The sequence below is a fragment of the Zootermopsis nevadensis genome, unplaced genomic scaffold, assembly GCF_977971745.1.
Source record: "Zootermopsis nevadensis isolate Lab colony 2312 unplaced genomic scaffold, Znev_1.0 Znev_ptg000009l, whole genome shotgun sequence".
NCBI lineage: Eukaryota > Metazoa > Arthropoda > Insecta > Blattodea > Termopsidae > Zootermopsis > Zootermopsis nevadensis.
Window position 1 is genome coordinate 3350013 of NW_028259141.1, and position 19203 is coordinate 3369215.

The 19203-nt window shown below is 38.5% G+C and overlaps 1 protein-coding gene and 1 long non-coding RNA gene across 3 annotated transcripts in view; one reads left to right on the plus strand and one right to left on the minus strand.

Moving 5' to 3' along the window:
* On the plus strand, positions 1 to 6312 carry LOC147874356 (uncharacterized). The gene is made up of 2 exons (XR_015534283.1): positions 1 to 127; positions 3878 to 6312. It is a non-coding gene; the product is annotated as an uncharacterized LOC147874356 (long non-coding RNA).
* The window catches only part of LOC110840346 (ribosomal protein S6 kinase alpha-5), a 24842-nt gene continuing 10856 nt past the window's right edge, over positions 5218 to 19203 (minus strand). The window contains exons 1-10 of one of the 2 annotated variants that reach the window (XM_087345476.1): positions 17476 to 17629; positions 15539 to 16032; positions 14141 to 14359; positions 12909 to 13027; positions 11194 to 11304; positions 10292 to 10369; positions 7997 to 8097; positions 7374 to 7524; positions 6640 to 6786; positions 5218 to 5390 (exon numbers count right to left, since the gene is read on the minus strand). In XM_087345476.1, coding sequence (XP_087201602.1) covers positions 5319 to 5390; positions 6640 to 6786; positions 7374 to 7524; positions 7997 to 8097; positions 10292 to 10369; positions 11194 to 11304; positions 12909 to 13027; positions 14141 to 14359; positions 15539 to 16032; positions 17476 to 17528 — 1545 coding nt within the window. In that variant the 5' untranslated portion in view covers positions 17529 to 17629 and the 3' untranslated portion in view covers positions 5218 to 5318. Of the gene's footprint in view, positions 5391 to 6639; positions 6787 to 7373; positions 7525 to 7996; positions 8098 to 10291; positions 10370 to 11193; positions 11305 to 12908; positions 13028 to 14140; positions 14360 to 15538; positions 16033 to 17475; positions 17630 to 19203 lie in introns of those variants that run through there. The other variant, XM_087345477.1, reaches the window with a different exon arrangement.

Consider the following 19203-nt stretch of genomic DNA (forward strand, 5'->3'; position numbering starts at 1 on the left):
GTAAGACACTAAGTTGGGTATTACGATTTCAAAACGCTGGGTTCGCGGGTTTACCAAGATTTCATATGTCCTTGCTGCCTTTACGAACAAGGCGATGATGATGGCAGCTAGGACCACTTAAACCTTGGTAAGCTTCTTCCACACTGCACGGCGTTACAACTCAGAGGAGAGCAACCAAAGCCACCAAGATTTTCGTCTCTATCTATTACGAAGTCACTAAATATCTCCGTGATAGAGTCGAACGGACTCTTGACGTACAAAGAAATATTTTGAATCCTAGTCGATTCCAACAACGTGTGGGAAGACACTACCTGAAATAGGATATTGTAATAATGTAATCGTAGAATGCCGTGCTGTACAATTTGATACTAATTTGTCTAAATTGTTTTATAGCAATATACTGAGCACCAACAGGTGACTCTGAAACATTTATTAACAAGTTAAACAGCATTATAGACTACCTTTTCAAACCGAAAACGGAATTTGTTTCTGTGGGGATATAAATGTTGACTATCTCTCTGAAAGCTGCCGTAAGAAATGTCTAAATTCTCTTTCAGTAACATTTAATCTTAATAGCTCCAACTCTGCCGTTGTTAATATTTTTGTAGATAGTTTCAGGTTAGAACTCATTTCAATTAAACCGGTAATAAATGGGCTGTCTGATCATGATGCTCAGCTATTAGTTATAAAAAGCATAAACGTATTTCTAACTTTTGCAATGATAAAAAGGTAACTGGAGTGATAAATGAAGTCACTTTATAAATGAATTTATACGAATCGGTAGTGAAGACTGGAAATTAATACTCAGTGATCGTGATATAGATTCGAAGTTCAGTTCTTTTCTAAACATCTTTTTAATCATATTTGAAAAAAGTTTTGCTACTGAGACAGAAAAAATTGTCTGAAACCAATGTATGGATAACTAAAGGCATCAAAACATCATGCAAATATAAGCAAGCTCTTTACTTAAATAGCGGGACCAGTAATATCAACACAACTAATTACTTTTAAAATCAAAACTAACAAAGTTTTAACCTAAATTTTATACCATAATAGCATGTTTCCTGTTACAGAGCAATAGTTATGTCACTATAAAGTACTCACTCTACCATTTCAGTGCCCCACGTAAAGATGTGTATTTCCCTTTTCATCTCATTAATGCGGATAAAAGTATAACAGCCTTGCAACGAATATACTATATGCCTCTTGTATGAGTATGACCATCAGCTTCCTTCATTCCCTTGCTATCACTCGCATCCTGCATTCCGATTCACTGGTTGGTTTATTCCTTTGCCAACCATAGCTTTTGAATTTTGGGTCCAAGACAACTTGTAAATATCTTAAAGAGTATGAAAGAAATATCAGAAATATTCTTGCAGTTAATGACCACGTTTACCCGTTATTATTTTTGAGGTTTATTTACTTTTTGTAAGCCTATCAAACTTTTTCAATTGAACTAACTCACCTAACCTGCCATGAAGTTGGAATTTCACACATATTGACTTACTAGTAACACACACCATTTTAACTTACCTCATGTAATTAGTCACCAAATTGTAAAGATTTGTACAGAATCGTTGGAAGCATCAGGAAGAACAGGACAGGCTTGATGAAAATTAGGAAGTTTTAAGGTTATGAATCCACAACTGTTAACCTTGCTCATTCACAAATACCACCCTGGTATTCAACAGGAACACCAATTTAAATGCAAATTAAATTAAAACACTGACATTTTGTCGTTAAAAACCAATCGTGTCATTCAGAATCGCATAAATGTGTTTTTTAATTACAAGAAAGCATGATGAGGTGTTAAGCAGAACGAAAGAGGAGGGCATGACAGAGATCTATGTACCAATACAACACATTTTGAAGGTGTTGTGATAAAGTTCCTTGCAATTTTAGCTGCTGAATAAGACAGTAATGCAACTACATTCATGAACCCCCATTTCTCAATGTAGGAGCCTGGATGGAATGGGCATGATGGATAACTGGGATTCCATTCATGAAAAGAGCAGGAATTTTCTCATCAACAACATCCAGGCCAGCTCTGCAGTCCACCCAATCTCCTACTCAGTCCTTGAGTTCCTTTTCACAATGTATATCACCTGGAGAATGAAGCTGATCACTCACTTCCATCTACTGCTGAGACAACCTCAAACCATGATTCTTATGCAAAGAGAAATTTACATTCATATTGACCTTATGCGTGGGAAACTGAAGACGCAATGAAGTTCTTGGCTAATCAAATCCTAATTTATTTTCGAATATGAATCTTATTCCTACCACACCAAATCTAGAATCTTCTTCTTAGAATGTCTTCTTGGATAGAGTTTTGATTCTATAAATTTGTATTTAGACCTCTCATTGTACCAAAGGAAACATCACAGTACAAAATGTTATTTTAAAGTTATAGAGAGAAAAAGTCTTAGTTTTAAACTCTGTGTATTAGAATGCTGATTGTTTCTTCCTACTGTAAACATCTTTTGAAAACATTCAACATGATTAGGAAAACAACAAGCTGCACCGTTCAACACCTAGAATGTTTGCTGCAGGTTCCAGTCATGTCCCTGTTATTCTCCCAATGTAAATGTGATTGAAACAGGCATGTGGGAAATTTCCTTTTTAATTGTCTGCACAATTGGAGAGGAAGAACATTGATTTCAGTTTTAAAGAATATGTCCTCCACTCTTTGGCTGGAAATAGTGATTTCTCAAATGCAACTCGTAGTCTCCTGCACTTGACTGGTTAAGTGGATATATTAACAAGTGGTATTTTAAACGTCTGTAATCTGCAAAGATGCCTCATGCAAGATAACCCGACTACATGAAAGTCATTGAGGATACTTTATATGAAAGTTTGTACATAAAATGGTACTGTAAAAATATATGGAGGAAAAGGTAAGCTCTTTTACGACACAAATTATTGGCAAGTGCATCATTAAGCACTTATATAATTCTTCTGAAATATAACAATAGGATGTCTTCTAGATCAGTGTTTTGGGTAACTTATGCAGATAATTAGAAATGACCAAATAGTTGGTTCTTCTTAATTGTATGCATCAAACATAATGATTGTGTTTTTTTCTTAAAGCAAACTCAGAAAATTATTATAAACATAGGGTTGCAACCACTTGATTAGTGAGACTTGGAAGCATCAGTAAATCAAATGAGACAAGTAAAACAGCTTATTAAAAGCACATTCATTTTTGTACTTAAGCATAGTTTAACAGCATCTTAACTTTTAAAAAGACTCCCCCCCCCCCCCAATTCTTTTCTGAAAATGCTGCTTCTTCCATTGAGTGCATAAATGACCACTGATGCACCAAGAATTCCTGATAGTAGTGCAATGAAAAATTCCAGTCATATGTGCTACTGTTGTCCCAGCCACTGAATCAAATGCCAAAGGTAGTAATTCATGTTGACTCTTTCCAACAAAATTATGCCGTTCAGATTCCCCCACAGGTAGGAGTTGGTAGATGTGAAATCGGGCCACAGAGGCCACAAAGTCAATTTGGTTTATCTCATCCATCAATGTGTGTGATGAGAGGCCAGAAGCCACTTTATGTTGCAGGTAAAATGAACAGGAGCTTAGCCTTGCGTAAACCACAGTTTTTTACACTGTCAATGGTACAGCCAATAGTATTCAAGGTAATTCTACTGAAAATGTACATAAGACACCCTAAGAGTTTTAACACTAACTCTTAATGTGATCGCCAATTATTCCCATCCAGATATTACTTTCGAACTGATGCTTCATTGCTGCAGCCTCTCACAAGGCACCTGTGACCATTTGTTTATACGAGATTCATCTTGGATTGATTTTAGGAGTAGATCACAATCCTTAATTGAAATGCATGCACATATATTATCTATTGCAGGTGTCAGGCAATTAATCTGCATTTATTCTTCATATTATTGTGTCATGACACATAATTAATTTCATCGCCTGGCGTATGAATGCATCTGGAGTATGAAAAACTTGGCATCAAGACAAACTCTTTGTTGCCAGTATGAAGACGCACTTAAAGTTCTCAAGGAGGGAACAACTGCAAAGGCCATGTTCACGTTGAAAAAGCAGCAACACAGAGTTAAAACTCTTAGCTGTGAAAGACTGTACTGGAATTACTGTAATTTCATCAAAACATTTAATTATGGTATAACAGCAGACAACATTGCAGTATTATGACACCTTTTGCAGTGTCCATTCATTATTGCCATCAGCATATCGGTCATAGATTTCACTGCATTTTGGTATCTAATGACCAGAAACTCTTCAGATCTTTCTAGAGGGAACAAAGCGAAACACTTAGTATCGTTATATCAAGTTCCTCCATCCAGAGGTCTGCTTCTGCCATCAACACCTTCCAAGAACTATAAAATTGCAACACTTAAGTAGAGGTAAAATGAATACAGAGAGATATTTACTGTATACCAATATTAAAATAAAAAATACCTGCTCACTTAAACCATCTAAGAGGTAACCCAGAAAGTCATTTACTGACAGAATGGTAAGTGAGTACTTAGCAACAAAAGATCACTGGAACTACTGCACTCTTAATTACATTTCTGCTGTGTTCTGTTTCAGCAAGTATTGTTTGCTTCTCGAGCATTGTTTATTATGAGAAGTGCATTCATTTTATGTAAGGTGTTCTTTTGTATTAACTCGCATGTTCCTGAGTGTCAGCAGCAGTTTCTTTGCAGTTATTCAACCCATCATGTGTCTGCCTCTGCCTTCACTACTTGTGATCGGCGCAACTTTTGCCCCTCTTGATAATCCTTCATACCACGATATATTGGAAACAATTCCTTTTAAAGAATGATTCCCTTAACACTGTAGTTTTGTTTCCAGGCTTTCCACCCATTCCCTTTGTGTTCCTGAGAAAGCCAAAACACGGTGCCATAGGAAATAAAGCATGTTGCCTCAACTACAGTAATTTGCCGACAGTTTGAGTGGATTGAAAATTGCAAAGGAACTGATTCTGAATGTTTTGCGTCTTAGTCTGATGGATGCAGCCTGTGAAGAATGGAGTTCTAACTGCAATAGTTTTCCTACAAGTATTTAGTAATGTCACATAATTGTCTTCATTGCTGCATACTACTGCGACAGTCAACTGATGACACACACACAGATATAAGAATATATTTTGGAAAAACTTAAAAATTATAAAAATGGTTAAACATGTAGCTGTTTATCCAATAATCTGTTTATATTCAAGTGTATGTTTCAATGGTAAATATCATTTATTGTACAAAATTAAAATAAATATAAAATTGGTTATGTTACAAGCTCAATTCCAATAAACTGAAGGAGCCAAAACTTCAGAATTGCCGAGAATTTCTTCTTCTTTGCGATCCATTAGCCTTCAAGCCTGGATTGATGTAAGAGCATGCCTGCAATACCAATAACAAAATTAAAAAAATAGCAAGTAAATTCAAATGTACTGGAACTTACCTAATATGATGTTGATAAGATAATAAAGTATGTCTTATTAAAAGAAGATGATAAAATGTAAACAGTAAAGTAACGCTGCTCTTCTTTCAAGCGCTTAGTATGTAGATACAGTGCTGCCACTGTATATGTGATGCATTAACACACTAAGAGCTAGCTGACAGTCAGCCTTTCTAATAACACTGCAACAAGGCTGTCTCCTTCAAAAAACAGGGTATAGAATAAGGCATGGGATGAAGGAAACAAGAAAGAAACAAAGAAAGGACACCTGCCATTGTGTTAAATAAAAACAGATGTCTTAATTAAGAGATTATGATAATGGGACTGTGTACCAAAAAATTTTAAGGCAATGAAAATTAATTTTGTACATGCTCTGTTCATCTCATTTTGTATTCTGAGAGTCATCAACCAGAAATTACGTCATTGGGATGCTGTAATTCAGAAGCAACTTTCACTCTGTGAACAATTGACTTACAGACCTACATCTCAAAATTCTTTGAGTTACCTTACTTCAGTTCACTGCAGATGATTGCGAGTCATTTATCTCAATGTCCTGCTACTCCATGTTAAAATTTCCCACTTAACTCTGCAGTGTTTGTTGTTACAGGAGTTTAATAAAGTTTTGAAATTTAATTTCTGCTGTTTCCTTCTTTCTTTCTTTAGTTTACTATATTCAAAGACACAAACCACTGAAACATTTTGGTTCATTCTGTATTAACCAATTTTTGTGATCTAAATTGGTAATAATATATGCACTTATATTTGTTTCTATTTTGGCCCATAATAAACTAACTCCGTGGAACAGTCTCCTTCCTGAGAAACTAATATTAGATCAGCTAATAAAAATGCTTTGCTTTTATGAAACCTGAAAATTCTTCATTCTGTTCGTAAGTCAGCCACTGGACCCTATCCTCAGCACATGAATTCAATCCACCCCACCCACCCAAACTAAAAGTGACGGGATGTCAAGAGCAAGGAATGTCTTTTGGGAATGTGAAGATGTCAGTTACAATAAAACAATACACATTCACACACGCAAATACTAGCCAAGGCCTTAGGACAAACACAACATCATTACATTTTAAGACCGTAAAAGCGTTATAGTTGGTATAGTGCAACATTTGGCACTGCTAATAAACCTTATTGCTATGCAAATCATAACAGAACTTCAGACAAATCACTTTCCCTCACCTCGTTGTTGCCACTCTTATCGCCTGGCGACAGAAATGACACCTCGTCCTCTCCAAGATGTTTAATGTCACTGACGCCCTCCCACTCAAAATCCAGAGAATGTGGCATCCGTAACTGCCTTTTTGACACGTCGCCCCAGTTTATGCCCTGTAGGACGAAGCACAAACATTACTAATATGTACCAGAATACTAATTGCAAAGTAAAACTTGGTATAGTAGAAGTGAGAGCACCACATTTTAAAAGATTCTTTAGTTGTGCTGAAAGTACAAGGATATTGAAATACATGCTTGAGTTTGGCTACAAATTTTAGTCCGTAATTCAATTTATTTCAAAATATTGCACTTACTGGGAGAGAGATTAGACACACAGTCATGCAGTCAAGGTTTTAAGTAAATTGTTGGCAATTTTATGGAAAGTACTGAGAGTCCTTCTAAAATACTGATGAGACAGCAGTACATTATGCACCGTGATAGTAAACCTTTTACTGTGATATTGCTATGCACTCAGTCTTAGGCATGTGGCATCTGTTACAAGCAAGTTGTTCTGCTCGGGATGTACATCACAATTTTTGCTGACTGAAGATTTAAAGAATCAAATTGTCTAGAAACAGCGTCAATAAACTCAAACTGTGTGGATCTTCCCACTGTTGTTAATTTGCTTAGGCACAGTTTAGAACTTAAAAGTGTACATACACCCTATTGTATATGATAACAGATATGGTAAAAGAACTTACGTCAAAAAATGGATGTTCTTTGATTTCTTGAGCTCCGCGTTTCCCCCCACCTAAGCGAAGTCTTGGATTCTTCTTCAACATTCTTTCAATAAGGTCAACTTCACAGTCCAAGAACCACAAAGGTATGTCAGGCTTGTCATGCAATATTTTGCTGCAAGAGAGAGGTTCATTCTTATATTTGCCTTAAAAGACTGTACTTGTTAAACATGCTTTCACAATTAATGTTTGTAATGCTTCTCAAAGCTGCCATAAGTGGCCTAGTCAATGTCTGATTTTCATGTAAATCTCTGACATAGGTCATGCAAGAGATAAGGAAAATGGTCAATGTTAAACGTTGTAAGCGTTCAGCTTCTGGAACCCTTCCTATCTGTCCCTTACATTCAGTCTCTGACCAGCACAAATTTCCTTCGTTAAAGATTGTGGTCATAGTTGGAACTGCATTTGGTTCCTCCGCCTATGGTTAATTCTCCTCAGGTTTCAAGCGTGTACACCAATTTTACTCTCATGACAACAGACGGTCATCCATTAACAATGACCTAATTTGTACTGAAATGTGTTCAAAGGAAAATGATGTTCACAGCAAACACATACATCAGAACTCTTTCCAAATGCAAAATACTTACCAACAAAGTGCTGAATCATTTTGATGTTCATCATATTCAAAGGGCCTGTGCCCGACCATCATTACAAATGCAGTGACTCCAACACTCCACCAGTCCACTTCCTGCAACAATTAAAATTACAGGTATTAGCTGCAATCAGACATTTCTGTTTCACCACACTCTTATACATTTTCGACAAGGTTCTCCACAAACAGAAAATTTGTGGTTAGAGTGAATTGTTTCTTAGTTTCTTGCCTCCAGGATAATGTGTAACATTCCTAAGTTTGTAAGACTTGAGGTTCTCACAGCGGTGAGTATGAAGATATCCGTCTTCTGGGTTATTGCGCTGTGTAGTCTGGTCGAAGATGGACTTCACCTGAGCCGGTCCTGGAAGCCTCTTATTCACACACTTCGAGGACTCCGAGAGCGAGCAAGAGTGCGCCGCCAGAACCAACCAGACCACTAACATGGCCCTTTTCAGAGCCCTGATCCATACAACCAAACTCACCTTTCTCTCTCTACTTTCTCTCCCTCTCCCACTCTCGCCCACGTGCTCCCATTGGCTCGGGGCAGGCTACACCTTTCACTTCCCGGCCTATAAACTCAGCACCTCACACCCTATTGGCATATTCATCGCCCTGATGACGGAGGCAGTATGACCTCTGAAACGTTGGTTAACATCGATCAGACTACACAGCGCAATAACCCAGAAGACGGATATCTTCATTCCTAAGTTTGATAATGATTTTCCTTCCTTTACCTACTTCTTACAACTATCAGTTTGATTCTTAGCCAGCCAGAGATTGTGATGAATTTTGTTGTGGTTTTCTTTGAGTGCTCAGTCAGAACCTTGTAAAAACACGTTATTAAACACTGCTTACAACTGACATTATACAGCTACATAAATGACATCAACAGTCAAATCAAGAAAATTATCAAAAGCCATTAAAACCCATTCAGAGTTTATCAAACTGCTATAGAAGAGGACAGACAAAAAAGGCAAAGCAAACAGGAACATTTTTCTATAGTTTTGCAATGAAAACACCTAGAAATGTTCTATGTTCGCTTCATATCTTCTGAACTGCCGTCCTCCAACAATACTGTCTACTGCAACAAGTTTTCACAAATATTTCTTTGTGTTTCAGGTCAAGTCCTTTTTTCATACAGAGAGTGAGCATGTAACGCATCCCAATTCAATGTGAACCGAGAGGCAGGGGAATATGAACTAATTTCATTTGAGAAGTTTATATGAGCAAGTTTTTAATTCGTGCTGCTTTAGTTTCCATCTTTGCACAAGATGTGCTACACTCACAGATGTTAAAATGGCATCTTAAGCAGAGGAATCCCTCGCCGCCCATCTTGGAAGAAGAGTGTCCTATTGACACGCTGTAGCAACAAGACAGAATTCCTCCACATTTTTACAAGTAACTGATAGAGTCTTGAATCGAAAGTTTTCAGAGAATTTTATTGACAAGGGTGGGAATATGACTTGGCCACGTTGTGTACATGAACTTCATCCCCTTATAGGATTCTTTTGGGGGTACATCAGGATGTTGTGCAGTGCCAACAGTGGCTTCCACTTTGTTAGAATTGGCTACAGTCAACCCTGAATTCCTTGTTGTGAGGACTGACACGAAATGGAATACATCTCACGTGTACACCCAGAATATTTTGTTTTTGAATCTCATCCTTTACATGAGTCATTGAAGTAGCCGCCACCAAATTACATACTACGTGGTCACAGCAAAAGTCTACGACATTGCAACAATGAACACTGGAGCCCAGGCAAGTAAAGACAGCTGAGAACTCGATATGTAGCAAAACTAACAATGCCGTACTGGTAACTTGGAGCTGTGAGCCAAAGAACATGAAGTATTTCCATGGCTTTGAAGCTTGAAGTTTGGTGATGGCTACACCATTTTTCTTTCTGTTTTTGGGTGTAACACGACACAGGGAGACACTTAAAGCAACTTTCATGCTGAGTCACATAAGGAAAAAAGTCTAAACAACACTTAATTTCAATTTCAGTGACTGGCTAGTACTTGGCTTTCAAATTCCTTTATATGACAAGAATGCATGTCATCATGCCAGATGCCAGGCAGCTGACTGCACCGCATTCAGTTGAATGCCTGTCATGTGTATCGACTAGTTTATGCACGTGTCCTTACAAATTCCATGAAGTTACTGCTTGTGGCTCCAAACCCTCAGATTATTATAATGTGTTTTCTTGTTAGTTTACATTAATCACGCGTTAGGTTCAGTTACATAAAACCAAGAGCTCATTATTATCATACTGTTAATGGACAAGAAACTTACATAGCTGTAGCCTTCGCCGATGAATATCTCTGGCGCCATGTACTGACTTGTGCCACACTGCGAATACGCACGATCACCCTGAAGATGGAAACAACAATTTTAGTAACTGTGACAGGAATTTGGGGCACAAAACAACTACAAAGTGTCTGGTAACAGAGAAGAAAATTGATCATATCAAAAAGTGAAGACCACCACTGGACACAGTCCTGAGCGACTTCCATTCACCTCCTGCCTTCAAAATATATTTCTGTAACATCCCTCTTAATGCTATGCTTCTTAACCTTAATGGTTTCTGAAGCTGCCATTTTCCAAGAGACTTACCTAGAAATATTTTGCAGCATTTCTTCTCTACCTACACATCCAACCTACTGTACGTAATATCCTTTAACTGCGACACTACTCAGTAGGCTGTACGTGCCACAAAATTTATCATCAACTATTATTTACACTAAGGACCAAAGGGTCCACCAAGGACTGTAGTGTGAAATAAAGAAGACTTATAACTTTCGGTATCCAGTATTACCCTTTTTTTGAAAGTAAGGCACATGTTTAAGCTTCTTAGACCTCTAATGCTGGGTATCCTAGACAAGATATTAATGGCTTCTGAATAGAATAACAGCAATTACTTACCAAACTTCAGGAGAGATTATACTCGTACACTTCAAGTTTATCCCGTAAAAGTCACAGGCCTTGCGACATCTTTTAGTTACACTATACTTAAACACACACTGGTCAAATTTAAGGCACCTGAAACATGTCGACTCTTTATGGGTCTTGTACTTTGACTTCCCTCAAATAAAGGGCACTGCCTGATGGACAGCGGTCCACATAGCGCTTGCATCCACAGCTCATGTGTCTTTGTACGTACACTGAACAAAAGATAAGGTGGATATAATATTTACCTCTTTAGAGCAGACAAACTGTTTGCACAGGCCATAATCCGCAACAGCAATGTGGCCTTGGATGTCCACCAATATATTTTCTGGTTTTAGGTCGCGGTGTATGACTCTAAGCTGAAAGAGACAAATTAACAAATAAATTCCTTGTACAGAATGGATAAAATATGGTATATTTTGCATTCTTATTGTGGTAGTGAAATGCAGTATCAGTATTTTGCTTTTCTGCTACATATCACCTGAACTAAGCTGTCATATTTATTACTGTTATTGATAAAATTAAATACCAAACTGAACTGTAGCTGTGGCTTCAACCATGATTATGAGTGAGGATCTACCTTGTTTCTTATGTGCACAGGGTTGGCATGAAGGTGTTTGAGGCGCTAGAGAAGCTTCACCTTTACCATCACCACCCAAACCATTTAATTTATTTTCAAAAGTAATATCGTACATTAGCCTGAGTGACAATTGTACATTTTTATTTCAGATTTTGTTTATATCATAAGAGTCAAGAATACAATACTCAATGTAATACATTGGCATTGTCCTGCACTTTACACAAAATATGTACAGAAACAGACACATTAGAATTTGGAGCGTACGAAGGAAACGAGTAGAAAGAGAACAAGAAACTAACAAAAGTGAAACGGAACTTGTTAGAGCATGGGTTGTCATTAATCCCATATGCAAATATAAAAACTCGAATGAGTCAAAGGGGGATGTTCTACAGAATATTCAAGTGTATGCTCCATTTTGATGTTATTTATTTTTAATTATCAGTTTTTGTTCAGATGATGAACCTGGTCAACTTTCCCTGCTTCAACAGTGGAGTTTACAGAGTCTGGGACTTCACAGAAAGGGGTAAATGGAAATGTCAGTATCCAGACGGACAGTACACTATTAAAATAATTCTCGTTCAGTTTCTCAATTCAAGGCGAGGGAAGGCGGGAGGGGGGCTCTTCTAGCTTCTCGAGGAGTGGCACAGATGGAGGCCTTCACGGAAGGCGAGAACTACAGAACTGCAGCTAATGTGATATAAAACTTTCTGGATTCAAATGCCAAACATCCGACCAGTCAAAGTTCTTTAATTAATGAAAAGACTTCCAGAAATTAGATAATGATGGTCTGAGTTAAGAAAGTCCTAGTTGACAAATTCTTTACTGTGCGTGGTTGACGCTAATGGTGATACAGCCGCTTCTTACCACGAGGTAATTAGCTGAGATAATGAACAAAATGCAGACAGGACTGGTGAAAGACACATAGCTATCAATATGGTGCCTAGTGTGGTCTGTTGCCACACTCCTGCCAGTGATCAAGTTCTTCTCAGGCACACCCCAAGTCACCACAGTTTTTGGAGAGTACAGATTGCCTAATGGGACCACGCAACCGCATACTGTTATGCTAAAAGTGAATAACATACAAGTTCCATGGCAGCCAATCACAGTACAGAAGAAAATTGTTGTTGACGTCATAAACATGACAATGCTAATCAAATGTGCCCCTATAAGAGCTGAAAGAATTATTCATAGGAAATAAGCTACAATTACTATACTTTCTTAGTATTTCAGACTTTTCCCACAGAAATCGTAAATGATTGGTATGCAGTGAATAAATCACGCATTGAAATTCTGTAGCCACACAATCAATCAAGCACTTTCAGGTTTTATAGTACCTTCTTACACATTTGATTGCAGAGAACTGCAGTTGGACTGTTTGCCTACCTTATGCAGATACTCCACAGCCTCAATGATTTCTGCCAGGTACATTCTTGATTCATCAACTGTAAACATTCCTCCCAACTCCCACAACAGATCAAACAGGTTGCCACCTGCATAATAGTCTGGAACAATAATAACAAAACTTAGTTACCATAAGGACACTCACTGCTACCAGAGGACAGTGCAAAGTACTCTGCTGTATATTCAGTTAGAAAACAGTGTTACTGCCATATGACGCTCTCCAAAAGACTGAAAGATAGTTCACCCTTCACACGATGTTTTCAGTCAAGATAAATATTACTCCTACCCTTCTTCCTATGGTCCACATGGTGGCCACTGTCCGTGCTGTGTTATAAAAACATTTAACTGGCAGTGGAATTTATTTTTACAGGCCTACTATGTACACTGTCCACTCCTCTGTAAACATGACTCACAGAAGATGAACAGAACAAATATGTGTCAATACCACGATACACAGCACTTGTTAGTCGAAATGTATGTGGGATGTGACAAACATTAGTCAGTGGGAGACTTTCACATGCATACAGCTTGTCTCTCTGAGCAGCGAACTGAACTGACCTAGAAGACGCAACATTTAGCTACATGCATTCCACAAACCATTGCCCTTAGAAAAAAATATTTCTACCTTTAAAGCAGTCCGTGTGAAATCTGTTATAATGGACTAGTTACAAGTGACCCGACTTACGTACTGAATTCCACACAAGCCAAGCGATACTTAAAATACAAGGATGGGACAGAACACTAGAAAGCTTCAAAAATAATGCAAAACTAAGCATCAGTATCGATTTTATGACAAAAAATTATTAAAATTGTACAATGAAACCACTGTTAATAGGACCACATTAATGACTGTGATGATTAATCATTCATATAAGTACAATAATCTCCAAAAGAATTATCATGCCTTTTTAATCTGCTCCCAACAATTATTCTGTGATTCATAATGGATTGATAGTGGGTGAAATTGATTTCAGTGTGTCAATACTGACAACCTGAAACATGTATCTGACTGTAACACTTTACTTCAGAGTCATTTGATCAGCAGGATTCTTCCAGTTTAGGTGGTTATCAATTTTCAGACTGCAGAATTTTACTTTTGCGCATAGTGGTGAATTATTTGTTACAAATTTTATTAAATTTTTCCTAAATTTAGGTTTGGGGTGGTTTGTTTGCTGTGAACTGTATTGTTCACTCCACGTCTCAAATGTACTCACCTTGTACGAGGCACAAGTTCGATTGTGTCTCGAATGAATAATAGAGACCAACCATGAATGGAGCCTCCAGGCCCTTCTCGAGTAACTCTCGTTCGGTACGATATTGCTGGCGGAAAGCCTCACAAGACATAATTTCGTTAATGTCTTGCGTCTTTAAAGCATATTTAGTGCCATCATCTACGCCGCCGACCTTCCGCACTAGGTATACTTTTCCATAACCTGGAACAGCACGCAATCATGTTTCCTGTTACTATGTCCTCAACAAGGGCTCTGATATTTGTAGACCCTCTCTCTTCACTAAGCATGAATTCTGTAAAACGTTGTGTGTGCAATATCAAGCCTTCATGACTAAAGGTAATATTTTTCGATACACGTTCTGCACAGGCCCATTATCCAAGAAGCAGTTAAACCACTCGCCACCAGTGTCGTCGTTCTGAAAGATCAGAGCCCGAATCTTAAGTAGCTTCTATAAATGGCCGTGTCGGGTGACACGAACAGAAAGAAATCCCACTTAGCTCTGCGATATTTTCTATGTGTAATAATACATCATATATAATCAGAATTATTTTTGTTAAACACTTACTCCTATAATGTTTATGCTTTGAATCTTCTTTGGAGGGTCACTGACCCAGTCACACCAATTCCATGCAACAATCTGATTAATCAATATTCAACCATAAAGAAATGTTGTTCAAGAGCGTACGGTCTACAGCATTTTTAGTAATTTCTAATTTTCAGCTTGAAAATGTTAAAGGAAAAAAGGTACAATATGTATCGCCATCTATTGGTCATTTATCAACGGTGATCGTGAAATATTTTAGTAGAGCGTTATCACAACAGAAAATTAAAATATCAATTACATCAAAGGAAGAAGCGGGTTATTTCTGAATGTGGGTTCCCTCCTCTGGCCCTGTACCTTTAGTAGGGGCTCGATTTCCACTAACAACATTTCGCAGATGACATTCAAGAAGAATGTCAATCATCGGTCATCAGAAAGAGAAAAGTGTCGTTGACAGAAAATTTTGATTGCCTTAGGCTCGGCAGAACAAAATCCCGAGCTATTTGCAACCATCTTCTTGAAGCAATAAACGTTCTCAGATATTCTGACGCTTAATTTTATGGAACATTATTAATCAAGACTTGGCTCTGAGTTTAGATCCTACAACACTTGTTCATATTAGCAAATGTCTGAATGGAGTAACTCTTGTAACTGACGTCTAAAATATTCATTGTGAGTGTTCCTAGACGGAGGTTAAGCTCCATTCTTTCCACTTACATTGCTGTTGTCTCAGCTGATTTACTGCTACTGGAGCGGTTCACAAAATCAGGGCCATATTTTCTAAGCAGAGAAATCCACAGTTAATTTGCGAAGTTTTTACTACAAGAAATCGTACTTGCCTCCTGTCCCCAGAAGTTGGAGCGGCTCGAAGTCTTTGAGCCTCGGAAGGTCGGCCTCATCTAATCTGCCTTGGTCAGCGCCCTGGCCGCTGCAGTCCTCGTCCCAGTTCTCACTGCAGTCCTCGTCCCAATTCTCACTGGAGGCTGGCGCCAATTCCTGGTGGTGGCAGCCACGAAAGCTCTGAATCTGCTGTTTCAGATCCTCGTTTTCGGCCATGATATTTGAGACTACCTGAATCAGTCCGTTTATGGTTCCGTGCGTGATTCTCATCTCAATCACGTGTTGATTCTCTAAGTCCTTGACTTTTGCTCTTAGATCCTCTACGTCTCTGTTCCTCTCACGAAGGTCGCTCAGTTCTTTCTCCATGCGAGCAAAATGATTTAATATCATAAACAAAGGTTCTGCTAATATTTGGTCTCCACACTTTTCTTTCTTTCCAGCACCAATCAGGTCGTCTATCAATGTCTCAACGTTCTCCATGGTCCTCAGGCACCTGCAGTCAAAAAAGATACATCTTATTACCTTCCAATGCTATTATAGCATCAGTGCCCTTTAAATTCAAATACAGATTTATACTACGTATTCTTATATTTATATTATTAATATTTTGCTCTTTGACCGATCGATTAGTCTGTTATTATTATTTTTATTTAGTGTTCTGTCTGACGACAGGTCCATATGAACAGGATCCTTCCATACTTTTCTCGGACTGGGACCTGTTCATATACGTTCTTGGCAGATGATCCAGAAGTGGTTTGCCATTGCCTTCTTCTGTGTGTGAATGGAGTAATTGTTGGGATGCCACGGAGGAAAACTCCGTGTTGCCTAGACCACGGCCTTGCCCAACACAAGTTATAAATTCGGGCACCGCCGGGAATCGAACCCGAGACCCCAGGATTACAAGGCCAGCGTTCTAACCGCTAGACCACCGTGGCGTCTGTTGTTATACTAAAAATTAATCCAGGGATAAGATATTTTGTATGTATTATTCATCCTTGGACGCACTGCAGGATAAATCGGATTAAAGAAACGTTTCCTGCACTTTCGGTGAAAGCAACTTCGATTTCAATTCCCAGAAACAGAATTTACGTTCCTTCAGTTAACATGAAGATTTTATACTTGTCAGTTGGTTCGTCATCGTTTCAAACTCAAAAGCAATAAGCTACTAAGCTTCGTTGCTCCGCACTGAACTTCAAGAAGAACTTCACAGTTTTCACGAAACTTCGAACCGAGTGCGAGTTCGTACACGAGTTAACGCTTCATTCCGTGTTTAAGGGTTACTCTGTAAGCAGCGACTATTCGGAATTCTTAAATATTCTTTGGACCATCTTCGGATTAAAAGAGCTACGAATTTTTTACTATTGCTGTAGAAATTGAACTATTTACCATAAATGCAGACAGTATTTGGAGCACAACAACAACAATGTTTAACAATTGCATACCAATCCTCACGATGAAACAGGAAATTACAAATAAAAATTCAATAGCCAATTACAGATACAGCACGCGAGACGAACACAACAATCAAGTTGAAAAGGTTACAAAGAAAGAGATTATCGAACAACACACGAGTGCATAGGACGTTAATGCACAAATAAAAATGTTTGTAATAATAATTTAAATAAATCAAATAAAATAGAATTTCGTAAAATGTGATTACGGGAAGCCATCTTCCTTACAAACACGTGCACGCCCCAGCAGACAGCATCACCAGTTGATGAGCGTCCAGCAAAAGGACTATTTTTAAACGAAGGGCTGCAACTGAACAGAGAAGAGTCTCTCAGATTCCGAACAGGAATGCGGAGACCGGCAGCTTCCAGAAGGGAAGAACTTTCGTAAGAGACAGCGCGTCACTGCAATAACCCTTCTCACAATTGTAAATGATAACCTGTACATGTAATTAGCAATAATATTAAAAAGGAAACCCTTGGCTCACCTATGTGAATAGCAGGAGACCTCGATGTCCACAGGCAGCAAAGGTTGAATCATAATTTAAATATTAATCGAGCGAGTGCGAGACACTGTCACAAAATCGTTACTAAATCGTAGAACGTAAATCCACGAGTTATTCCGAAAGTTATTTGCGAAATAAGGCAACACAAAAGTATCTCGTTCTCGAAGCACTTAATCCAAAACCTCTTCGCAGCACAATTCGAACCAGAGTGACGAAAGCCGATTGTTGCCTGCTATTTATACCAACATAACCTGTGACGCAACAGTCAGTAGAGGGAGTGCAATACGGTTCATTCAAGCGTGCATAAGGACGGAGAAATGAACCTTATGGCATGCCAGCCGAGATTGTTGCACGTGTTTGTATTTTATAAGAACACCTGCGTTTCATATTTACACATTCTTTGTAGTTAAAGAAATACAAATTGGATTACTCCAAGTTATAATTTGTAAGAAATCAAAAGTTAATATTAAATATTTTCTATGTAAAAGGAAATTAATTTAAAAATAATGAAACGAGGCTTGAAGTAAATTTTGCAGTTTAATTTGCCCTTGTTTAAAAATAACGTCGTGTTTTTTATTATTTTTTGATTTTAAAGACGGTTTTTGAGGGGCCCGGGCGCTGTTGAACCCATCGCCCCTGCGACAGGGAAAATGTTTCCTTCCTTCGAATCCCGATTATTCATTTTGACCAGTGAGAGAACGCAGGAAGGTAAGAACTCTGGAAGAAGTGTCCTGAGTTCGATTTCCGTCAAGGGCGGTTCCTTTGGCTCCGAAACTAAGCGAGACAGAAGAAGGGATCAGAGTTTTTTGCTTCGAAGAGGAGATTTCGGAAACGAAGGCCTCGACACTGAGTTCGAGACCCGACAAAGATGGTTTCTGTTGACGGGAAGGCACCCAAGAGAAGAAATCGACGCCAAGGCAAAATTCTTTCTTTTCGGAGAGGAAATTACGGGGTCTAAGGTCACGGACACGAATACACAGTCCTCGGTTCGAGTCTCTGTTACGATGTTGGTTTCTGGGGTCATTTTTACGGGCGTATTAAAGGACGCACGTTCAATGATGAGGCCCGTAAGCTACCGGGTGTTTCCGAATTAATCTGCTGATTTTGTGTGGTTAGAATAGGCCATGCACTTTTATTTATTCATAGATTATTTAACGACGCACTTTCAGAAGCTCCGAGCATTAAATCCATTCATAAATCCTATTTTATTGTTTGGAAACACAATACTAGCTTAATTCTGTATTACTGTCGACTAACACGGATGCCACCAGATGTCTCAAAAGTAAAGTGCCGTACAATTTGTAGGGTTACCCAAATATCGGAAAGGTTTTTGTGGTAATATAATTTACCGCATTCGACCGGCGGATGAATAAAGCACGTAGTTTGGTGGATAAGAATAAAAAGTGTATGAAAATGCGCCCCACTGACAAGTTCTTGTGCACTCGAATGTTTTTGAAGCACTGGACTGACTACCAACTCCCGACAATTGGATTTTTCGCCTCAAAATCGAGAAATTAGGCTGTTCTCTGGGGTGACGTCAGAGCCCTGAAGCTGCTGGTCCAGGCGGAGATGAGGCCTACAGAGGGAGGACTTCGAAGTTTCCACCCCCACGGCCTCCTTGACTGCGGACATTGGCCACGAGGGCTGAGATACACGTAGTTTGATGGGTAAACCAGTTAGAAGGCGTTCACCACGACTTATAAGGTAGTG